Here is a 15859-nt window from a genome sequence, read left to right on the forward strand (position 1 = left end):
GCCCCTGAATGCGGCGGAGACCATTAAGGAATCATGAAGCGACCGTAATATTGAGACATTTCAAGCAACTTCAAGTGATGAGCAAATGGCTCTCCCCTACACCTCCCAACTCAGGGGGCTAGGAGCAGCAACTCTGTGCAGGGTGCCAGCTCCTCCTGACCCTGACCTGTCTCTTCCTCAGACCTGAGGGTGTACTCAGGGCCCACCTCCAGGGCCACCGAAGCAGTCTGTGCACCTGTATCCCAGCATCACAGGAGGTGAATGCACTGTCCGTGGGTGAGATGAGCCAGCCTCAGATGCCCCTGGTTCTTGGGCTTGGCATAAGCCTGCAGCCAAACAGATGGCTGATTTTGTTTAAGTTCAGATAACCTTTGTGCCTTTCAAGGAATGGGAGTGAGAACTCAGAGAAGGTCCTTCCGAAAACGTATCCTCACTTCCTAGCAGCAGTAATTGGGTTGTGTCCTGGCAGTGGGAAATGCTGGCATCTTCCTTCCAACTGTAACTTTTTCTCAGGATGGGTTTAGGCACAACAGGTTACCTTTTGAGCAAGACCCTCACTTCAACCCTAGGAAGGTTATGGAGGTGTGAGGAAAGACCATAACGATCAACATTAGAGACAGTATAATCATCTCTTAACCCTGCTCAAGTTCTAGAAAAAAATCATGTTCAATTCTAAAACTGTGCCATGTTCTCTTTGTCTAAAAGAGGTTTGCTTTCTAATTCATGTTCAACTCTAAAACTGTGCCATGCTTTCTCTGTCTAAAAGAGGTTTGCTTTCTAATTCATATTCAACTCTAAAACAGTGCCATGTTCTCTTTGTCTAAAAGAGGTTTGCTTTTTAATTCTTTAAACCATAACTTAGGTGATTGAGAAAACTGACTTTTCATGTCACTAGCAATGCCTGCTGCTGCCTTACTCATGACTGACTTGGAATGAATGACTGACCCCACCATTTTCCAAAGGACTTCTTGGAATCTTGCTTGGTTAATCATCCATTTTCATACTGGCAGATAACAAACAACAAAACTTAGAGGTCTCCTTTTAAAAAAATATTAAACACTGGCTTTTAAAACAGTGTCTGCTATAAAAGTTCTCACCTTAAAGAAGGCTGGACTGGCAATGAATGAAAACTACTTATGACCTTTGAAGTTCAAGACCCAGTTACTCAGGTTCAGTACTCAAACCCTGGTTACCGGGTAGGTCTCACTCTGTTTACGGGTAAAATCCAGAGGAGTGGGCGCCTGAGGACCGGGTTAAAGATCCAGGAGGAAGGTGCCCTTGAGCCTTTTGAGGGCAGAGCTGAGCGGTCGGCCCAGAGCAGACAGCTGTCAGTCCTCGCTGACAGCTCCATCCCCACTCCACTCTATCCGACTCCTTCCAGAACTGGCTCATTCAGGGACCAACTCTGCTGAGAGAGTAGATTTAGCCCTTGTTCAATATCTCAGAATGCCTACACCGAGCTACTTAGTTTCTGCTGTGCTGCAATATTTCTGAATAAATTTCAAAAAGATAAGCTTCCCTGAGTGCCTTTTAGGAGCTAGGAGCGTTCCATGAAAAGAATGTGCTGCTGAAGACTTCCCTCCACCCTTCTGAGCTCAGCCTGGGAAGAAGCCGAGCCTCAGCGGACGTGAAGCCTGGGGACATCTATGCAGGTAGAAACCGGACTGCGGTTCTGCTCCTGGAGCAGCAGAGATGCTCCTGTTACTCCTGCTTCCGGTTCCACTACTTACAGCTTACAAAATCAGGATGTCCTTTTTGGGGAGAATCACCCCCTTTCCTCATTCTTGGCAATACTGCTACTAAGCAGCTGGCTCTGTGTATGTGTGCTAAGTCGTTCAGTCGTGCCTGACTCTGTGCGACGCCATGGACTGTAGCCCGCCAGGCTCCTCTGTCCATGGGATTCTCCAGGCACAAATACTAGAGTGGGTAGCCTATCCCTTCTCCAGGGGATCTTTCTGACCCAGGGATCGAACCGGATCTCCTGTATCACAGGTGGATTTTCCCAAACATGGAAATACATGTTGCAAGTAACCTAGTGCTAAAGAACAGAGTTCACCAGTTAAACTGGGGGCTTAACTCCCCTGCACGAGGTACCCGTGATGCAAACCCATTCATGCTGCGTGGGGTCCCCCACCCATGCTCCTACAGACTTTCAGCTACCACCTGCCAGACAGAAAAGGGAGGTGAACTGAGCTCAGTCCTTTCACCTCCTAAAAGCAAGTGTGAAAAGCCTTCTAGGTTCTCGTGCCCATGAAGGAATTCTGAATAGAGGCCTGAAGAGGCTGTGGTTACTTTTTTGGCTAATGGTGAGACGATGCCATATCCTTATTCAGAGGCCCTTTGCAGACCTCCACCGCATTTGGCTCAGCAAAATGTTGCCACAGGGTAATCGTCACACACAGAAATTAATAAATAAACACAATTTCAAAAGACAAAAAATTTGCATGCTCTAAAACAGGACTAGTGTTAGCCTCTTGGAGTAACCTACAGACATTAACAAGAGCACAGCTAGACTAAGGTCAGTGTGGTTAGGGCCCGGACGGCATGATCTACTTCAGCCTCTAGGGGACAAAAGGGACTGGAACTAAATTAAAAAAACTAGAACTAGCAGATGTTAACACTCTAGAAACAGGTAATGAGGTATGAAGAGGCACTTACGTGGAAGAGGGCTATCTGCATATCCCATGGATGGAACACAGACGAAAAGAAAAGACAAGAGACAGACCCAAGAAAAAAAAATAAGATGTAAAAGAAATGAATAGGATCTGCAGAACACACGGAGCTGGAAATGCAAATTATCAAATTACTTCAAATCCAGAGAGAAGCAATTCCTGTAGGAGGAAGATGAGACAGGCTCTCTACTTCTGCAAAGAGGCAGGGGGATCACTCTGCAGGCTCCTGACCCCATAGGGAAGAAAGTGGAGGATTCTCCCATATGCTTTTTGACTCAGGAGTCAGAGAGGGGCCCAGGGAGCTCTGTGAGCACTGGGGGAGTCTTGCTATAGCATCTTCTTCACCTGGATGGGCTCACCATCCTCCCTGGGGAGGAATTGCATCTGTGGAGGGACTGACCTAGACCAGGGCTCACCCAGAGCTTGGCTATGTGTGGGGAGGGAGGGAAAAGTATGGCAGGCTTGGCTTAAGGAAAGAGGGGGCAAGGGAGGAGAACAGAACTGCAGCCCTGAATGGGATCAGGAAGAAGGGACTCCTGTAAGAGGCTGTGACCAAGTAGACCCCAAAAGGGCTCCTGAAAAGGAGGAGGGGTAGGAATGACAGAGGCTATTTTTCCCTTCTTTATTTTGTTGGGGTTTTACTCCTGCTCATTTATCCTACAGCAGGCTCTGTTCCCCTGTAACTGGATATCTCTGCTTCATTAAAACCCCACAACTAATTATGCCAACCATCACTGCCTTCACTGTCTTCCTTCAAGTCACCAGGTGCTTAAAGCCTGTGTGAGTGTGTGTGTGTGTGCATGGGTGTGCATTCAGATTCTCAGTGGTGTCTGACTCTTTGCAACTCCATGGACCGTAGCCCACCAGGCTCCTTTGTCTATGGGATTTCCCAGGCAAGAGTACTGGAGTGGATTGCCAGTCCCTTCTCCAGAGGATCTTCCTGACCCAAGGATTGAACCCAAGTCTTCTGCACTGGCAGGCGGATTCTTTGCCACGGAGCCCCCGGGGAAGCCCCTAGGGCCCTTGTGACAAAGGGCAAATCTCCAAACTCTGTCCCCACCATGCTGCCCTGAGTCTCCTTGGTGCCTCTAATAACACGCGTGCGTGGTTTTCTGCCCCAGCTGCTCCTCTAACAAGCTGGACCAGCTATTAGACTGTGTCACCAAGCCCTTTGAGAAAGTGAGAACAGAGGGAGTGGTATGGGCCGCCGCTGAGGGCCAGAGAACTAGGAGGTGGGACCACCGTGAGCAGAGGGACCTGTAAAGACAAAAAGCTGTCATCTGAACACTGGATGGGTCCCCCCCACCCCAAGGGGACGAGCCGGGCAGCGGGCTGTACTTACGGACTGGCTGCGTCTTGAACTCGGAGGCGGCGCTGATCTCGCCCAGGCCCTTGCCGTTGAGGGCCGCCAGCCGGACTGCGTACGTCGTCTCAGGCTTGAGGCCCACGATGGTGACGATGCCCTCCATGCTGGCTGTTGTGAGAACACGAAAAGGGTCACAAAGCGGGGAAAGCCTATTGGTGAAACAGTGCAGCCACTGTGGAAAACAGTACAGCAAATCCGTCTGCGATTAAAGGTAGGATTCGATCCAGCACTTCCAGTTCTGGATACATGTACCAAAGGACTGAAAGCAGGGACTGGAATAGATATTTGTACAAATGTTCACAGCTGTCTTGTTTATAACAGCTGAACTGTGGAAACAACCCAAATGTCCCCCAACAGATGAATGCATAAACAGAACGTGGTCTTCCATATAATGGAATATTATCCAGTTTTAAAAAGGCATGACATTCTGACGCACTACAACAGGGCTGAACCTTGAGGACATCACACTAGCTGAAACAGGACAGATACAAAAGGACAAATACTGTATTATTCCACTTATATGAAGCACCTAGAACAGTCAACTACATAGAGACTATTAATAGTCAACTATGGGCTTCCATGGTGACTCAGTGGTAAAGAATCGTCTGCCAATGCAGAAGCGGGAGATGCAGGTCTGATCCCTGGGTCAGGAAGATCCCCTGGAGGAGGAAATGGCTATCTTGCCTGGGAAATCCCATGGACAGAGAAACCTGGCGGACTACAGCCCACGGGGTTGCAAAAGATTCAGACATGGCTCGGAGACTAAACAACAACAACAATAAGAGTCAACTCTATAGAAAGTAGAAGGCTGGCTGCCAGGGGCTGGGGCAGGAGGGAATGGGGAGTTGTTATTTAATGGGTATTGACTTTAGGATGAAAAAGTCCTGGAGATGGACAGGGGTGACTACATAATGATTTAATGCCACTGAACTGTGAACACTAAAAAATGCTTAAAATAATACTTTGTATGTTAAATATGGTACTCACTCAGTCATGTCTGAATTTTTCGACCCCACAGACTGTAGCCGCCAGGCTCCTGTGTCCCTGGGACACTCCAGGTAAGAATACTGGAGTGGGTTGCCATTTCCTCTCCCAGGGGATCTTTCTGATCCAGGGATCGAACCCGAGTCTCTTATGTCTCTTGCACTGGCAGGTGGATTCTTTACCACTAGTGCCAGCTGGGAAGCTCATGTCATGTATATTTTACTACATTAAAAAAGTTAACTAGGAAACAAAAAGTCTGTTGGACATGGGATTAACCTGCCACAAAGTCATTATGAGGTTTCAGGGGGATGTCAGGGAGGTGAAGGATGATTTTCTTCTAGTTCTAATCCTGATTACACAGAAAATCCTCCTAGCCCTCCCCAAAGCTGGAGTGATGGGAGCTTCCCGGAAGGATGAGTTCTCAGTAAAACTGAGTTGGAAGATGTCTCTGAATTGCTGTGACACTGCATCCTAATCCAATCCATTCTCAGCTCTACCCTCATTTCTGGGATTAAAAATTGCTACGGAAACAAAACTTACTTCACTGAGTTATTCCAATTAAACCTCAAAGGGAGAGTCAGACGTAAACACATTCAATCCTCAGGGCAAGATGAGCTGAGCTCAGAAACTTGGATGACTGCAGTCATCCAAGGGTCATTTTTCAGATCTTTGGAAATATATCATACAATTGATTTAAAAGAGCTGTCTCTCCGGCTCTGCTTATTAGGTTGATGTCATAATTACATGGTGATCCCTGAACATACCCAAGCAGGATTGGATGGGTGAGAGCAGAGAACCTGAAGCACACGGGACCCAAATATGCAGAGCAGGGTATCCAGGACTCCTCTGGGTTGTGCTCAGCACTTAAGCAGGGCTTCTGCTTGGACAGCAGCTGAGCCGGCCTCATCCGTCCTGGCACGGTCATGAGAACCAGGTTCTGAAGTGCTGGGGTGGCAGAAGGCCAACAGCCCCACATGAGACGTGACCACACCCCAAGGCTGGGGGCCAGTGACAGTGCTGCAGCACCGGGACATCAACGGGATGGCAGGCAGTGGCATCTGGCATTCCCCAGCAGGGGGGTGTCATGTCAGAAGCCAGGATCCAGTGAACTCAAGGGGTGTGGTGTGTGTGCCCAGAGACATCATTCTCGAGTAAACCCCGACTCTGGAACTTACCTTCCTTGGCATCATACCACTTGGAGTGCCACACCTCCTCTCCCATCGCTCTCCACTCTGCTTTGTATTTGAGGATGGGCACCCCGCCTGTGGCCTCTGGCTCATCAAACTGCACCTGTGCCGTGCTAGAGTATGGTTCCACCTGGTCGATGGACGGTGAGGATGGGGTGTCTGTGAGGAGGACACAGATGGAGACCCAGGTCAGCTGGATTTGGCCCAGGACGTAACTTCCAATCACGAAACATGACTCTCATTTAACTCTCGTGAATCTCCTGGTCTACCCCACCATATAATTCCCTCCCAACATACGCCATGTCCAGCTCCTTAAGCCCCCTTAGCTCTCAGCCTCCTTGCCCTTTGGTTGCTGACCTTTACTCCCCTTCTCCCCACTTTCTGTCATCACAGAAGGTCATGAAATGGACCAGCCCAGGTGAGGGTGGTATAGCTGGAAGGGGCACTCACCTGCTTGGACAAGGATGAATTCCAAAGACTCCTGTCCAATGCGATTCACTGCAGTACAGTTGTAGTTTCCAAAATCATTTTCAGAGTCTGGGGTCACCTTTAGAGAGAAGGAGCTCTTGGGTTACAAGTGTCCCACGGAATGGCCACAACCTCAGATCCTTATTTACTGAACTAAGAATAGAATCAGGAAAGCTCCAGCTCATAGAGTTGGTAGATGCAAACTATCACATACAGAATGGATAAACAACAAGGTCCTACAATATAGCACAGGGAACGACATCCAATTTCCTGGGATAAACTACAATGGGAAAGACGATAATAAAGAAGAATGCATCTCTGTGTATAACTGAGTCATGATGCTGACCAGCAGAGATGGGTGCAACATTGCAAATCAACTATATTTAAATAAAAAAGAAAAAAAAAAAGAAAAGGGGCTCATGAGGAAGGAACACTCTGCTCCCCTCCAGGCCCTGATCTGGTTCCTCGAGAGCAAGGGGCAGGCTAAGGCTGGCTTTCTTCCCTGACCAATGGCTCCACTGCTTAGGATGAGTCAGAGAAGCGAGAGAGAGGATGTTAGCTGCATCCCAAGCCTGTGCACGCTCAGACCCCGCCTCCTGCACCACGCCCCGCCCCACACTGCCTCACCTCCAGGTAGCTGGCGGATGGGGTGTTGTAGATCTTGATGTTGCTGTAGTTGGAGCTGGGCAGCAGCTGACCGTCGCGGAACCAGGAGATAGTGGCACTGGGGTAGGCAAACACCTCGCAGGTGATGTTCACCTGGTTCCCCTCCCACGTGTACACAGCCACGGGGCCCTGCAGCTTGGGGGCATCTGCAAAGAAGGACAGCGGCCCTCAGGAAGCCCGCCGTGATCGCGGAGTCCCCCCCACTCTGGCTCCCGGCCCTGGGATGGCGGGCGAGCCTTGAAGCCAATCTGACGCTGGGGGAAAGCGGGGATCGGGGCTTTCCCCATGAGCTGCGTGGGGAGACACACAGACCTGTAAGTCTGAGGATGGTGAGGAGGGGGTCCCTTGGAGACACAGCTTTGGGATGACCTAGGGCCTACCGCCGCAGGACAGGTCTGTCACCCCGACCCTGTGCAAACCCCCCTGCCCCGCGTCCTGCCGCCGTTCTCCTCACATTGCACTTCGAGGTACATGGACTGGGAGTCCTGGCCGATGGTGTTGCTGGCAGTGCAGACGTACTCCCCGGCGTCGGTGTACTGGATGCTCTTCAGGGTCAGGGACGACACGCGGGCGTGGCTGCGCACCACCATGTGCCCGTCCAGGGTCTGCGGGGAGGGGAGGGGCAGCGTCAGGGGCTGAGGTGGGCGGCGCTGAGACCAGGCATCGCTGCCCACGACCAGCCTCACAGCTCTCCCCTCTCTGTGGCAATGTCTAGGTCTTGCTTTAGGTACCAACTTGTGGCAGCAAGGCTCCAGAGAGCACCATGGGAACTTGGGTGCATCCCAAACAGAAAAATGGGTCTCAGTTTATCCAGCGGCCTAGCCTGTGTGCCAAGACTGGCTTGGGAAGGATAACTGAGGCCCCCAGACAGCTTGGCTTGGCATATCTGAAATGGAAGCCAAAGTCTGGCCAGCAGGCATTGCAGCTTCAACAGCCTCACCTCATGAGGTTCTGGAAAACCTGCACTCCCATCCTTTCCTTCCCGTCTATCTGCTGGTTCCCTGGTGCGTGCACACTTAATGGGAAATCTGAATGTGCCAAGTGAAAGAAATGATACAAGAAAGTCATCTTTCTGCAGATGCCTCATTTTCTTGAATGCTTAAAACTAAAACAATTTCATTCCAAAAATGTCTAACAATCCAGAGCTCAGGAGCTGTCACCCTGGAAGTGAGGGGAACTGTGTCCTCTTTCCTGGGATGGTGGTACAGAGGTTCCCAGGCATATGTAAGATCCTAAACACCACAATTACCATGTTTTAGCCTGTGACACTAGAACTGTCTTCCTGAGTCTTTGGAATTACAAGAACTGGTCAAACAGGCAATCAGCATATGAGCCCGGGGCAATGGATACTGGAATATTTCCTAGGGGTTTCCCCTTTACACTGTTAAGTAAAATGGTTGCTGGCCTAGGAAGAGTCTGGGCATGTGGTCTGAGTTTAGATCCTCAAGAAAGAGGGTCATCTGAAGAAGCAGTCTAGCTTCTCATGGGCTGGGCCATACTTTTATGTCCACTGTGTGGTATTCCACAGACAGAGGCATGTGAGTACTCTGCCTATAGCATCTGTCATCCCATGAGGTCGCGCTTTTAAAGAACTAGAGAATACCTGCCTTCAGGTTCCTTTGAGCTGCTGGTTTGGAAGCCCGAAATCCAGTATTGAAATGTCATAAAGCAGGCCAGTTTGGGGAGTTCAAAAGCAAGACACCATTGGCCTTAACTGTAGCCTCAGATCTACCACAAGAAGTCCCTCTGTCATCCCTGGTATTTAGCCGATCAGTCACGTCCGATTCTTTGTAACCCTATGGACTGTAGCCCACCAGGCTCCTCTGTCCATGAAGATTCTCCAGGCAAGAACACTGGAGTGGGTTGCCATGCCCTCCTCCAGGGGATCTTCCCGACCCAGGGATAGAACCCAGGTCTCTTGCACTGCAGGCAGATTCTTTACTGTCTGAGCCGCCGGGGAAGCCCAGCACCCCTGGTAGAGCTAGTCTATTTCAGTCATTTAAGCCCCATTGCATTTCATATCCAGAAGCAGGAACACAACTGCCAGCAAGGAGACAGCAGAGTTGAGCAACACCATCCCCACCTGCAGCAGCCAGGGCCACCCCTCTCCGACAGGAATGCCCAGATGCCTTGGTTCTCCGCTCCCAGGTGGCATGTGATCAGCCCCAGGTAGGCTGATTGGTTGAGAGGTGCACCCCAGAGGATATGCACACGAATGTGAGCTGACATGGGCTGGGGTAGAGGGCCTGCCTAGAAAATCAGAGACATCTGGTCTGTTGAAGATACTGGCTCCTGAAAACCCTTTTCAAGTGGGCTGACAGGGTCCATGGCAGTGGTGGTTTTCACGTGCCAAACAAAATCTTGACCCATCACCTAAACTTGTGGCATCCGGAGTGTGAGGTCATCCCTGCAGAATCTATGAGGGCTGACCTGACCTGCTCATCATTCCTATTTCCCCAAAAGATAGAAGAGTGAGAACACAGGTTCAGCCAACAGTAACGCCAGCCAGAAGCTGAACTCTATAATTTTTTGTCACATACCCAGGACTTGTCCCTGGGCCACCACCACAAATAAGGAAAACTGACCGGAATCTTTCCGAAGTCAAGAGGACATTTCCATAAGGAAGGATGCAGCAGCAGAAGATGCAAAGAAAGTCCTGTAGCTAAGAGAAGGACATCAACAAGCAAGCACAAAGGGGGACATGAGCAGTTTTTACTCAGAATGATCTAGAAAATGGTCAGAGAGAAATGACTGCACTGACAGTCCTATTTTTTCCCCCCTTTTATCAGGTCTGTCTAAATTTCTCTCTGGAAAATTTTCTCACTGAATGATGTCAACAGGGCGGCAGGCGGCCTTCCACAGGGAACTATAGTTTTGTGGTGGCTCAAGACAGGATTGATGACAGGATTACTTGCCAGATGCCCAGTTCTTCCCTCCGAGGGGGCGCAGACAGACTCCAGGGTGATTGGACAATTTCCCTCTGAAATGATTTACTCTGGCACCAGGCCAGAGTCAGACAGCGCCCCCTCCAAGGCATCCAGACCAGACATCAGGCAGGCTGATGGTCCAGATTCAAGAAGGAACTAGATAAACTGGGCATGAATGAAAAGATCGTTATGGCAAGAAGACCCTGTTTTGCAACAAATCCTTAAGGGCAATTATAATTGCTCTTCTCATCAAAACATTTTTGTCTCTCTTCTTGCCAGGAGAAGTCCTAAGGCTTTCCAGAGCTTTCAGAGTGAAACTGGTCACAACCCAAGCCTTCTTTCGAGCTCATCTGGATTCGTGGTCTTCATTCCTGACTGAGACAAATAGAAAGGAATGGAGCTTCTAAGCCTCAGCGGGCAGAACTCACTTGAAAGTCAATTATGTCCAGAGCGAGATAACTTAAGATAAGGACACTTTGGCAAAAGGGAGTGAGGTGTCTGCTTTCCTAGGAGTAAACCAATTACTTCCACTACTAATAGCAATCCTCTCAACATCTCCTTAATGCTCCCTGATAAATCTCAGCTCCTCCTCTAGCTGGGTCTAAATCTGAATGACAGGGGAAGATGTGCAAGGCCAAGTGGAATGAGAGGGGAAGTGGTTCAGGAGGGGCTGATAATGAACCCTTCTTTTCTCCTATCCCCAATCCTAATGAGCCTGTGACTTCTGGGCAATAAAGCACCCCGTCTGTGACAGCACCTCTGGGCTGGAGGAGGAAAGTGTTTCAGTGAGCCTGTGCGCCTAGCTACAGTCCCTATGCTGAGGAGGAAGGGATGATACAAAGGGGGCTCCTAATGAACTAGATTCAACGACAGCAGGCTGCAGAAACTACCATCGGTGCCTGGGGACAGGCAGTCAACTTTTAAATATTAAACGGCATTAAATATTTATAGCCATGACCTGAACACGTGAGTTATGTGTTCTGAATAATTATCATATCTGAGAGACTAGGGGGATGGGTTTACCCAATTAAAATATAGTCCACAGGATTGCCATATTCCACATTTATGGTATTACACAATATCTAAGTTCCATCTAGAGAAAAGGTTCCTTTATATTTTACAGATTAGATTTTTGAACTTCATCTAAAGCATACTGGTTTTGATTTCAATTCTGTCACTTAATCACACAAAGCAGGTCAAGAATGGTAGACATAATCCTAAATAGGGTCTTGGGTGCGTAGCAATTACAATCTAAAGATTAATATTTAACCTCAGTTTTCAAACTAAGTCCCACATTGCCCAAATGGCAGCAAGTAGTCAGAGAAATTTCAAAGGCTAAATATGCTACTGACTTAAACACACACACACACACACACACACACACACAATCATCTGTGACACATCATTCTAATCTCATAAATTTAATGCTCTATAAAAGTAACATAAATGTGTTTAGCAATTTGGGAAAACCAATGAGAGATGTTATTTGCATTGCTTTGAGATGAAACGTGATGTGGTAATTTACCAAGACCAATCATGATAAAATAAGTGAGCAACAAGATGAGTTGAGCTGGAAAGGTAAGGGCTGAGTGGTTTTTAGATCACTAAACTCTGTGACTTTATGATCCAAAGCCACATCAACCAGGTGAGAGTCAAAAAATTTCATCATTTCAAAATACCTGGCCTGGGAACTGGGGCCATTTATTTCTCTGAGTATAATTACTTGGATGTGATTTTATCAGCACCAGCAAGAGAATAAGATCCAGTCTTAGGAAATAACAAAGATTTGTTCATCCACTCCCAACACACCTTGCTTGCTCATCCTGCAATGACACTATTGCTAAGTAACATCTACCACTATGGACCTATTCTTTAATCAAACTAAATTACTAGTTAGTTTTAGCATGTCTGGTTATTAAACTGCAATGGTGAGTTAAACTGTAGTGCTTGCAAAACTAAAGACTGACTAGTGGTCAGGTAAGCTATACCTCTTGCTTCTCTGGTCGAGTCCACGAAGCCTGGAGAGAACAAGATATAAAACACAACAAGAAAGCAGTAAAATTTTACAATATGTTGCTTTAGAGAACTGATGTATCCCACTGCATTCCGTGCACATGCAGTTTCTTTTCAATTCAGAGCTTTTTCCAAGGCCCACTTTCAATGGTGTGTTCACTGCCCAATTTAACTTAGGATTTAGCTTATGCTCAGCTTTTCTGCCCCCCTTATGCACATCAAGGTGTACAATTCACAGGTAAAGCCTCTCCTAACCTTTGGAAGACATACATATGGCTACCAGTAGACATATTAGACTGCTCCTATTTCCAAATACCTTGGATAGTCCTCATGCTAGGTGACACTGCTAGCTCTAACCACACAATACAGAGATACTTGAAGAGTAGGTTTCCTCCTTTGGATTTGATTGGACAGCTTATCATTCATATATTATTTTGTGCTCATGCATTTTGTAACTCTTTGCATGCATACTATCAAAAATCAAATTTTTATTTTAAAAAAAAAGGAATGAAGAAAGGAACAGAGTGGGTATATTTAGGAATGAGAAGAATGCCCTTAAGACTACGGGGCAGGATGCTTTGAGGATATCAAACTCTGAGTGCTGTGGTAGGTTCCAGTAGCTTCTTAAAGGCAAAAGGATGACATGCAGGTTTAAGCATCTTCATCAAACATGGCATTCACAAAGGAGTGAGCCAACCCAGGAACACTGGGGGGTTTGGGTGTTTTCCTACCCACTTCAAGATTTTTTATTTATCCAGCACTGGGGAATCTACTCTGCTTGCAGCTTTTCTGATTTCATGATGGGAGTCAAAAACATCATACCTGATGTTGTTGACTGCCTGACTGTCCCTGAGGTTCAGATGGAAAAAGGACAGAAGAGACACCAGAGACACAGCAATGCAATCCCAGGAATGTGAATGAGTTAGCAAACATTTAGTAAAAGTCTACTAAATGCAAGAAGAGTCTACTAAATGCAAGGAGCTTTCATGAGAAATGAGGGATGTGGATGATGCCACAGGATGGTGGAGTGAAGAGGGCAGTGAGAAACAGAACACGCATGGACCAGAGCAACAGCAGGCAGACATGTCACATGTGGCTGCCGTATCCACATCGCTTAGAAGCTGTGTGCCACGTGCCAGGGCTGCAGGAATCAAGACTCCATCATATGAGTTGTTTGCTTTTCAGATCTGATTCATCCTGCGTCTTTCTCAACTCACTGTGGTGGTTTTGTGGCTTTTGGAATAAGTGGATGCTAGTAACACAATACTTCTAGTAGCCTGAACTTCCACCTGTGTGCCTGGTGGGAAAATAAGATAAATCTTTTTTTTTCTTAGAATAGAATTTCAGATGAACAAAGACTAATTTTTTAATTTTTAGTGTAGTGTTTAAAATTTAAAACATCTAGCATTAAGTAGATCCCCATGCATCGTTTACCTGGGACACACTTGTACTTAAAAAAAAAAAAAAATCTGGTAAGCCTAGTTGGGAAAAGCAGAGGTAGTTCTGTAACTGGCTAAAGCACACCTCCTGGAAGGGGACTTGGTAAGGACATCAGTCCAGGTCCTGACAAACAGCACCAATGACAGAGCAGATAGGATCATCTTGACCCTGATTATTTGGTGAAGGCATGTAGCCCACTTTAAAATAACCTGGTATGCAAATATACACTTACAAATTGGAATATGATTAGCTTTTCAAAAATTGTAGTTCCAGGTGCTTTTAACATTGCATGTTTCATGATATTACACACAAGTCTGTAGGAATATGTATACAAACTAAAGTGGAGTGATAGACACTTATCCTAGGCTTTCCCTGTTAGACTTCTGTCCACATTCTAGATAAAAGACTCTAACTGCTCAATGCAGGCACCTTCTCCGGTGTTTAAGAGTAAGCACCTGATTTGTACTGAATAAGGAGTTCTTCCTGATGAAAAGACTTCAGTCTCCAAGGAATCCAGAGTTTCAAAAGGTTTCTCTTTTTTGTAGGATACTCTGTCAACTCAAGATACAAGGTTCATGAAATGCCCTTTACTTATTTCTGTCTCTTCTGATCTCAACACTTTGTGCCTCTCCTTCTCCTTAGACATTAAGGTTTTACTAGCCTTTCTTTCTCAGTCTCTTCAAAGGCCTAGAGATTTTCAAATGAGCAGACAATGGACTGTTCTGTCAGGGAGAGAGGATGCAAATCACCATCTAGGGGTCTCACTCACTAAATAAATAGTACCTGGAATTTAGTGCCACTTACTGAGAGTCTTTAAAATACCTGGCAATTTAAAAAATGAGTCTGAATAGGATGAGTAATAAAATGATGCGGATGCACAAACTTTCTTGGTATCACAATGACCTCCATACACAGAGATCAAACTGACCCATCACAATGTTCAAAAATTTTGGCCAACATATTAGTGACCACTAAGAAATGGATTAACTTTCAGACAGATGATATTCCCTAATGATCTTAGTGCTCCAACCTTAGCCTAGCTATTATCAGTTGTTGAGTGAAACCAACTCAACTAATTAAAGCCTAACAGATTGATTATAATCAATCTGAAATGAGTGATTGGACTAAAGCTAGACATTATCAAAGATATGATGCGACTTTTGGGCTCATTGTACTTTTTTTTGCTTTTTTTTTCTCATCTTTTTTGAATGAAGAACTTCAGTATTCCATTAGAAAGTCACCACAATTCCATGGTTGAAAGCTTTTGCTCTCCCTCCTCTTAAAAAGGATATATACTAGACTCAACTAAGCAGTGAAGCAAAAGAGAAAGCTGTACTTAATCAGTGTCTACTGTCACTAACTTTATTAAAGGAAGCATTGAGCCTCCCAAGAAAGTCATCAGGATCATTAGACAGTACCATGGCATCATGCCCTCTACCTCTGAGCCATTGACCCCTGGTGGCATTCTAAGGGCTCAGGACTTGATTTTCTCCCAGTCAATATTTTTATCAAGGACTTGGACAAAGATATTTCAAGTAAGTATTCATACAAGGTTGGAAGCAACAGCTAATACAGATGCTGGACAGCAGTTGTATGGGGAAGATCTGGGTCATCATTGACTGTTAGACCCCATTATTTTTAACACACATAAATGAAACAGGGAGCCCCCACTGGCTGAAATACTGTGGACCCAAAGACCTCTAAGGACAGTTCTGATGAAAACCAGTCCTGACTGGTCAGCAAGATGGACTAAAATGGTCATTCTCAAGCCAAGGAGTGTTTCTGTATGTGACGTTTTTGGTAATCAGAATGGTTAGAGGTGGTTACTAACACTTAAAGGGAAAAGAGCAGTGGTGGGAAATATCTTACAATGCACAGGACAGTCTCAGTGAAGAAAGTCTTCCCAAACTGTCATCCTGACCCCCGGTTGAGAAATACTGGGTTGCAACAAACAAAACAATTTTTAATAGAAACAAATATAAAATTCAGCATTATCAGTTAGGCAATCAATTGCATCAGGACAGGACAGGGGATATGTGGCTTAAATGCAGTTCATACCAAAACAAGCTGGGTCTTTTAGCTGACCACAAGCTCAACAGGAGACACCGGAATGAGGACGCTACGAAAGGGCTAACG

The 15859-nt window shown here is 46.6% G+C and overlaps 1 protein-coding gene across 19 annotated transcripts in view; it reads right to left on the bottom strand.

Moving 5' to 3' along the window:
- The window catches only part of NCAM1 (neural cell adhesion molecule 1), a 345495-nt gene that overhangs the window by 37753 nt on the left and 291883 nt on the right, over positions 1–15859 (bottom strand). For 5 of the 19 annotated variants that reach the window (XM_070473567.1, XM_070473566.1, XM_070473573.1 and 2 more), the window contains exons 9-15: positions 12259–12288; positions 7798–7948; positions 7305–7489; positions 6660–6756; positions 6198–6368; positions 4015–4146; positions 2659–2673 (exon numbers count right to left, since the gene is read on the bottom strand). In XM_070473567.1, the coding sequence (XP_070329668.1) occupies positions 2659–2673; positions 4015–4146; positions 6198–6368; positions 6660–6756; positions 7305–7489; positions 7798–7948; positions 12259–12288 (781 nt within the window). The remainder of the gene's footprint in view (positions 1–2658; positions 2674–4014; positions 4147–6197; positions 6369–6659; positions 6757–7304; positions 7490–7797; positions 7949–12258; positions 12289–15859) is intronic. The other 14 variants (XM_070473568.1, XM_070473569.1, XM_070473575.1 and 11 more) reach the window with 3 other exon arrangements.

Source organism: Odocoileus virginianus, chromosome 10, assembly GCF_023699985.2.
Source record: "Odocoileus virginianus isolate 20LAN1187 ecotype Illinois chromosome 10, Ovbor_1.2, whole genome shotgun sequence".
Taxonomy (NCBI): domain Eukaryota; kingdom Metazoa; phylum Chordata; class Mammalia; order Artiodactyla; family Cervidae; genus Odocoileus; species Odocoileus virginianus.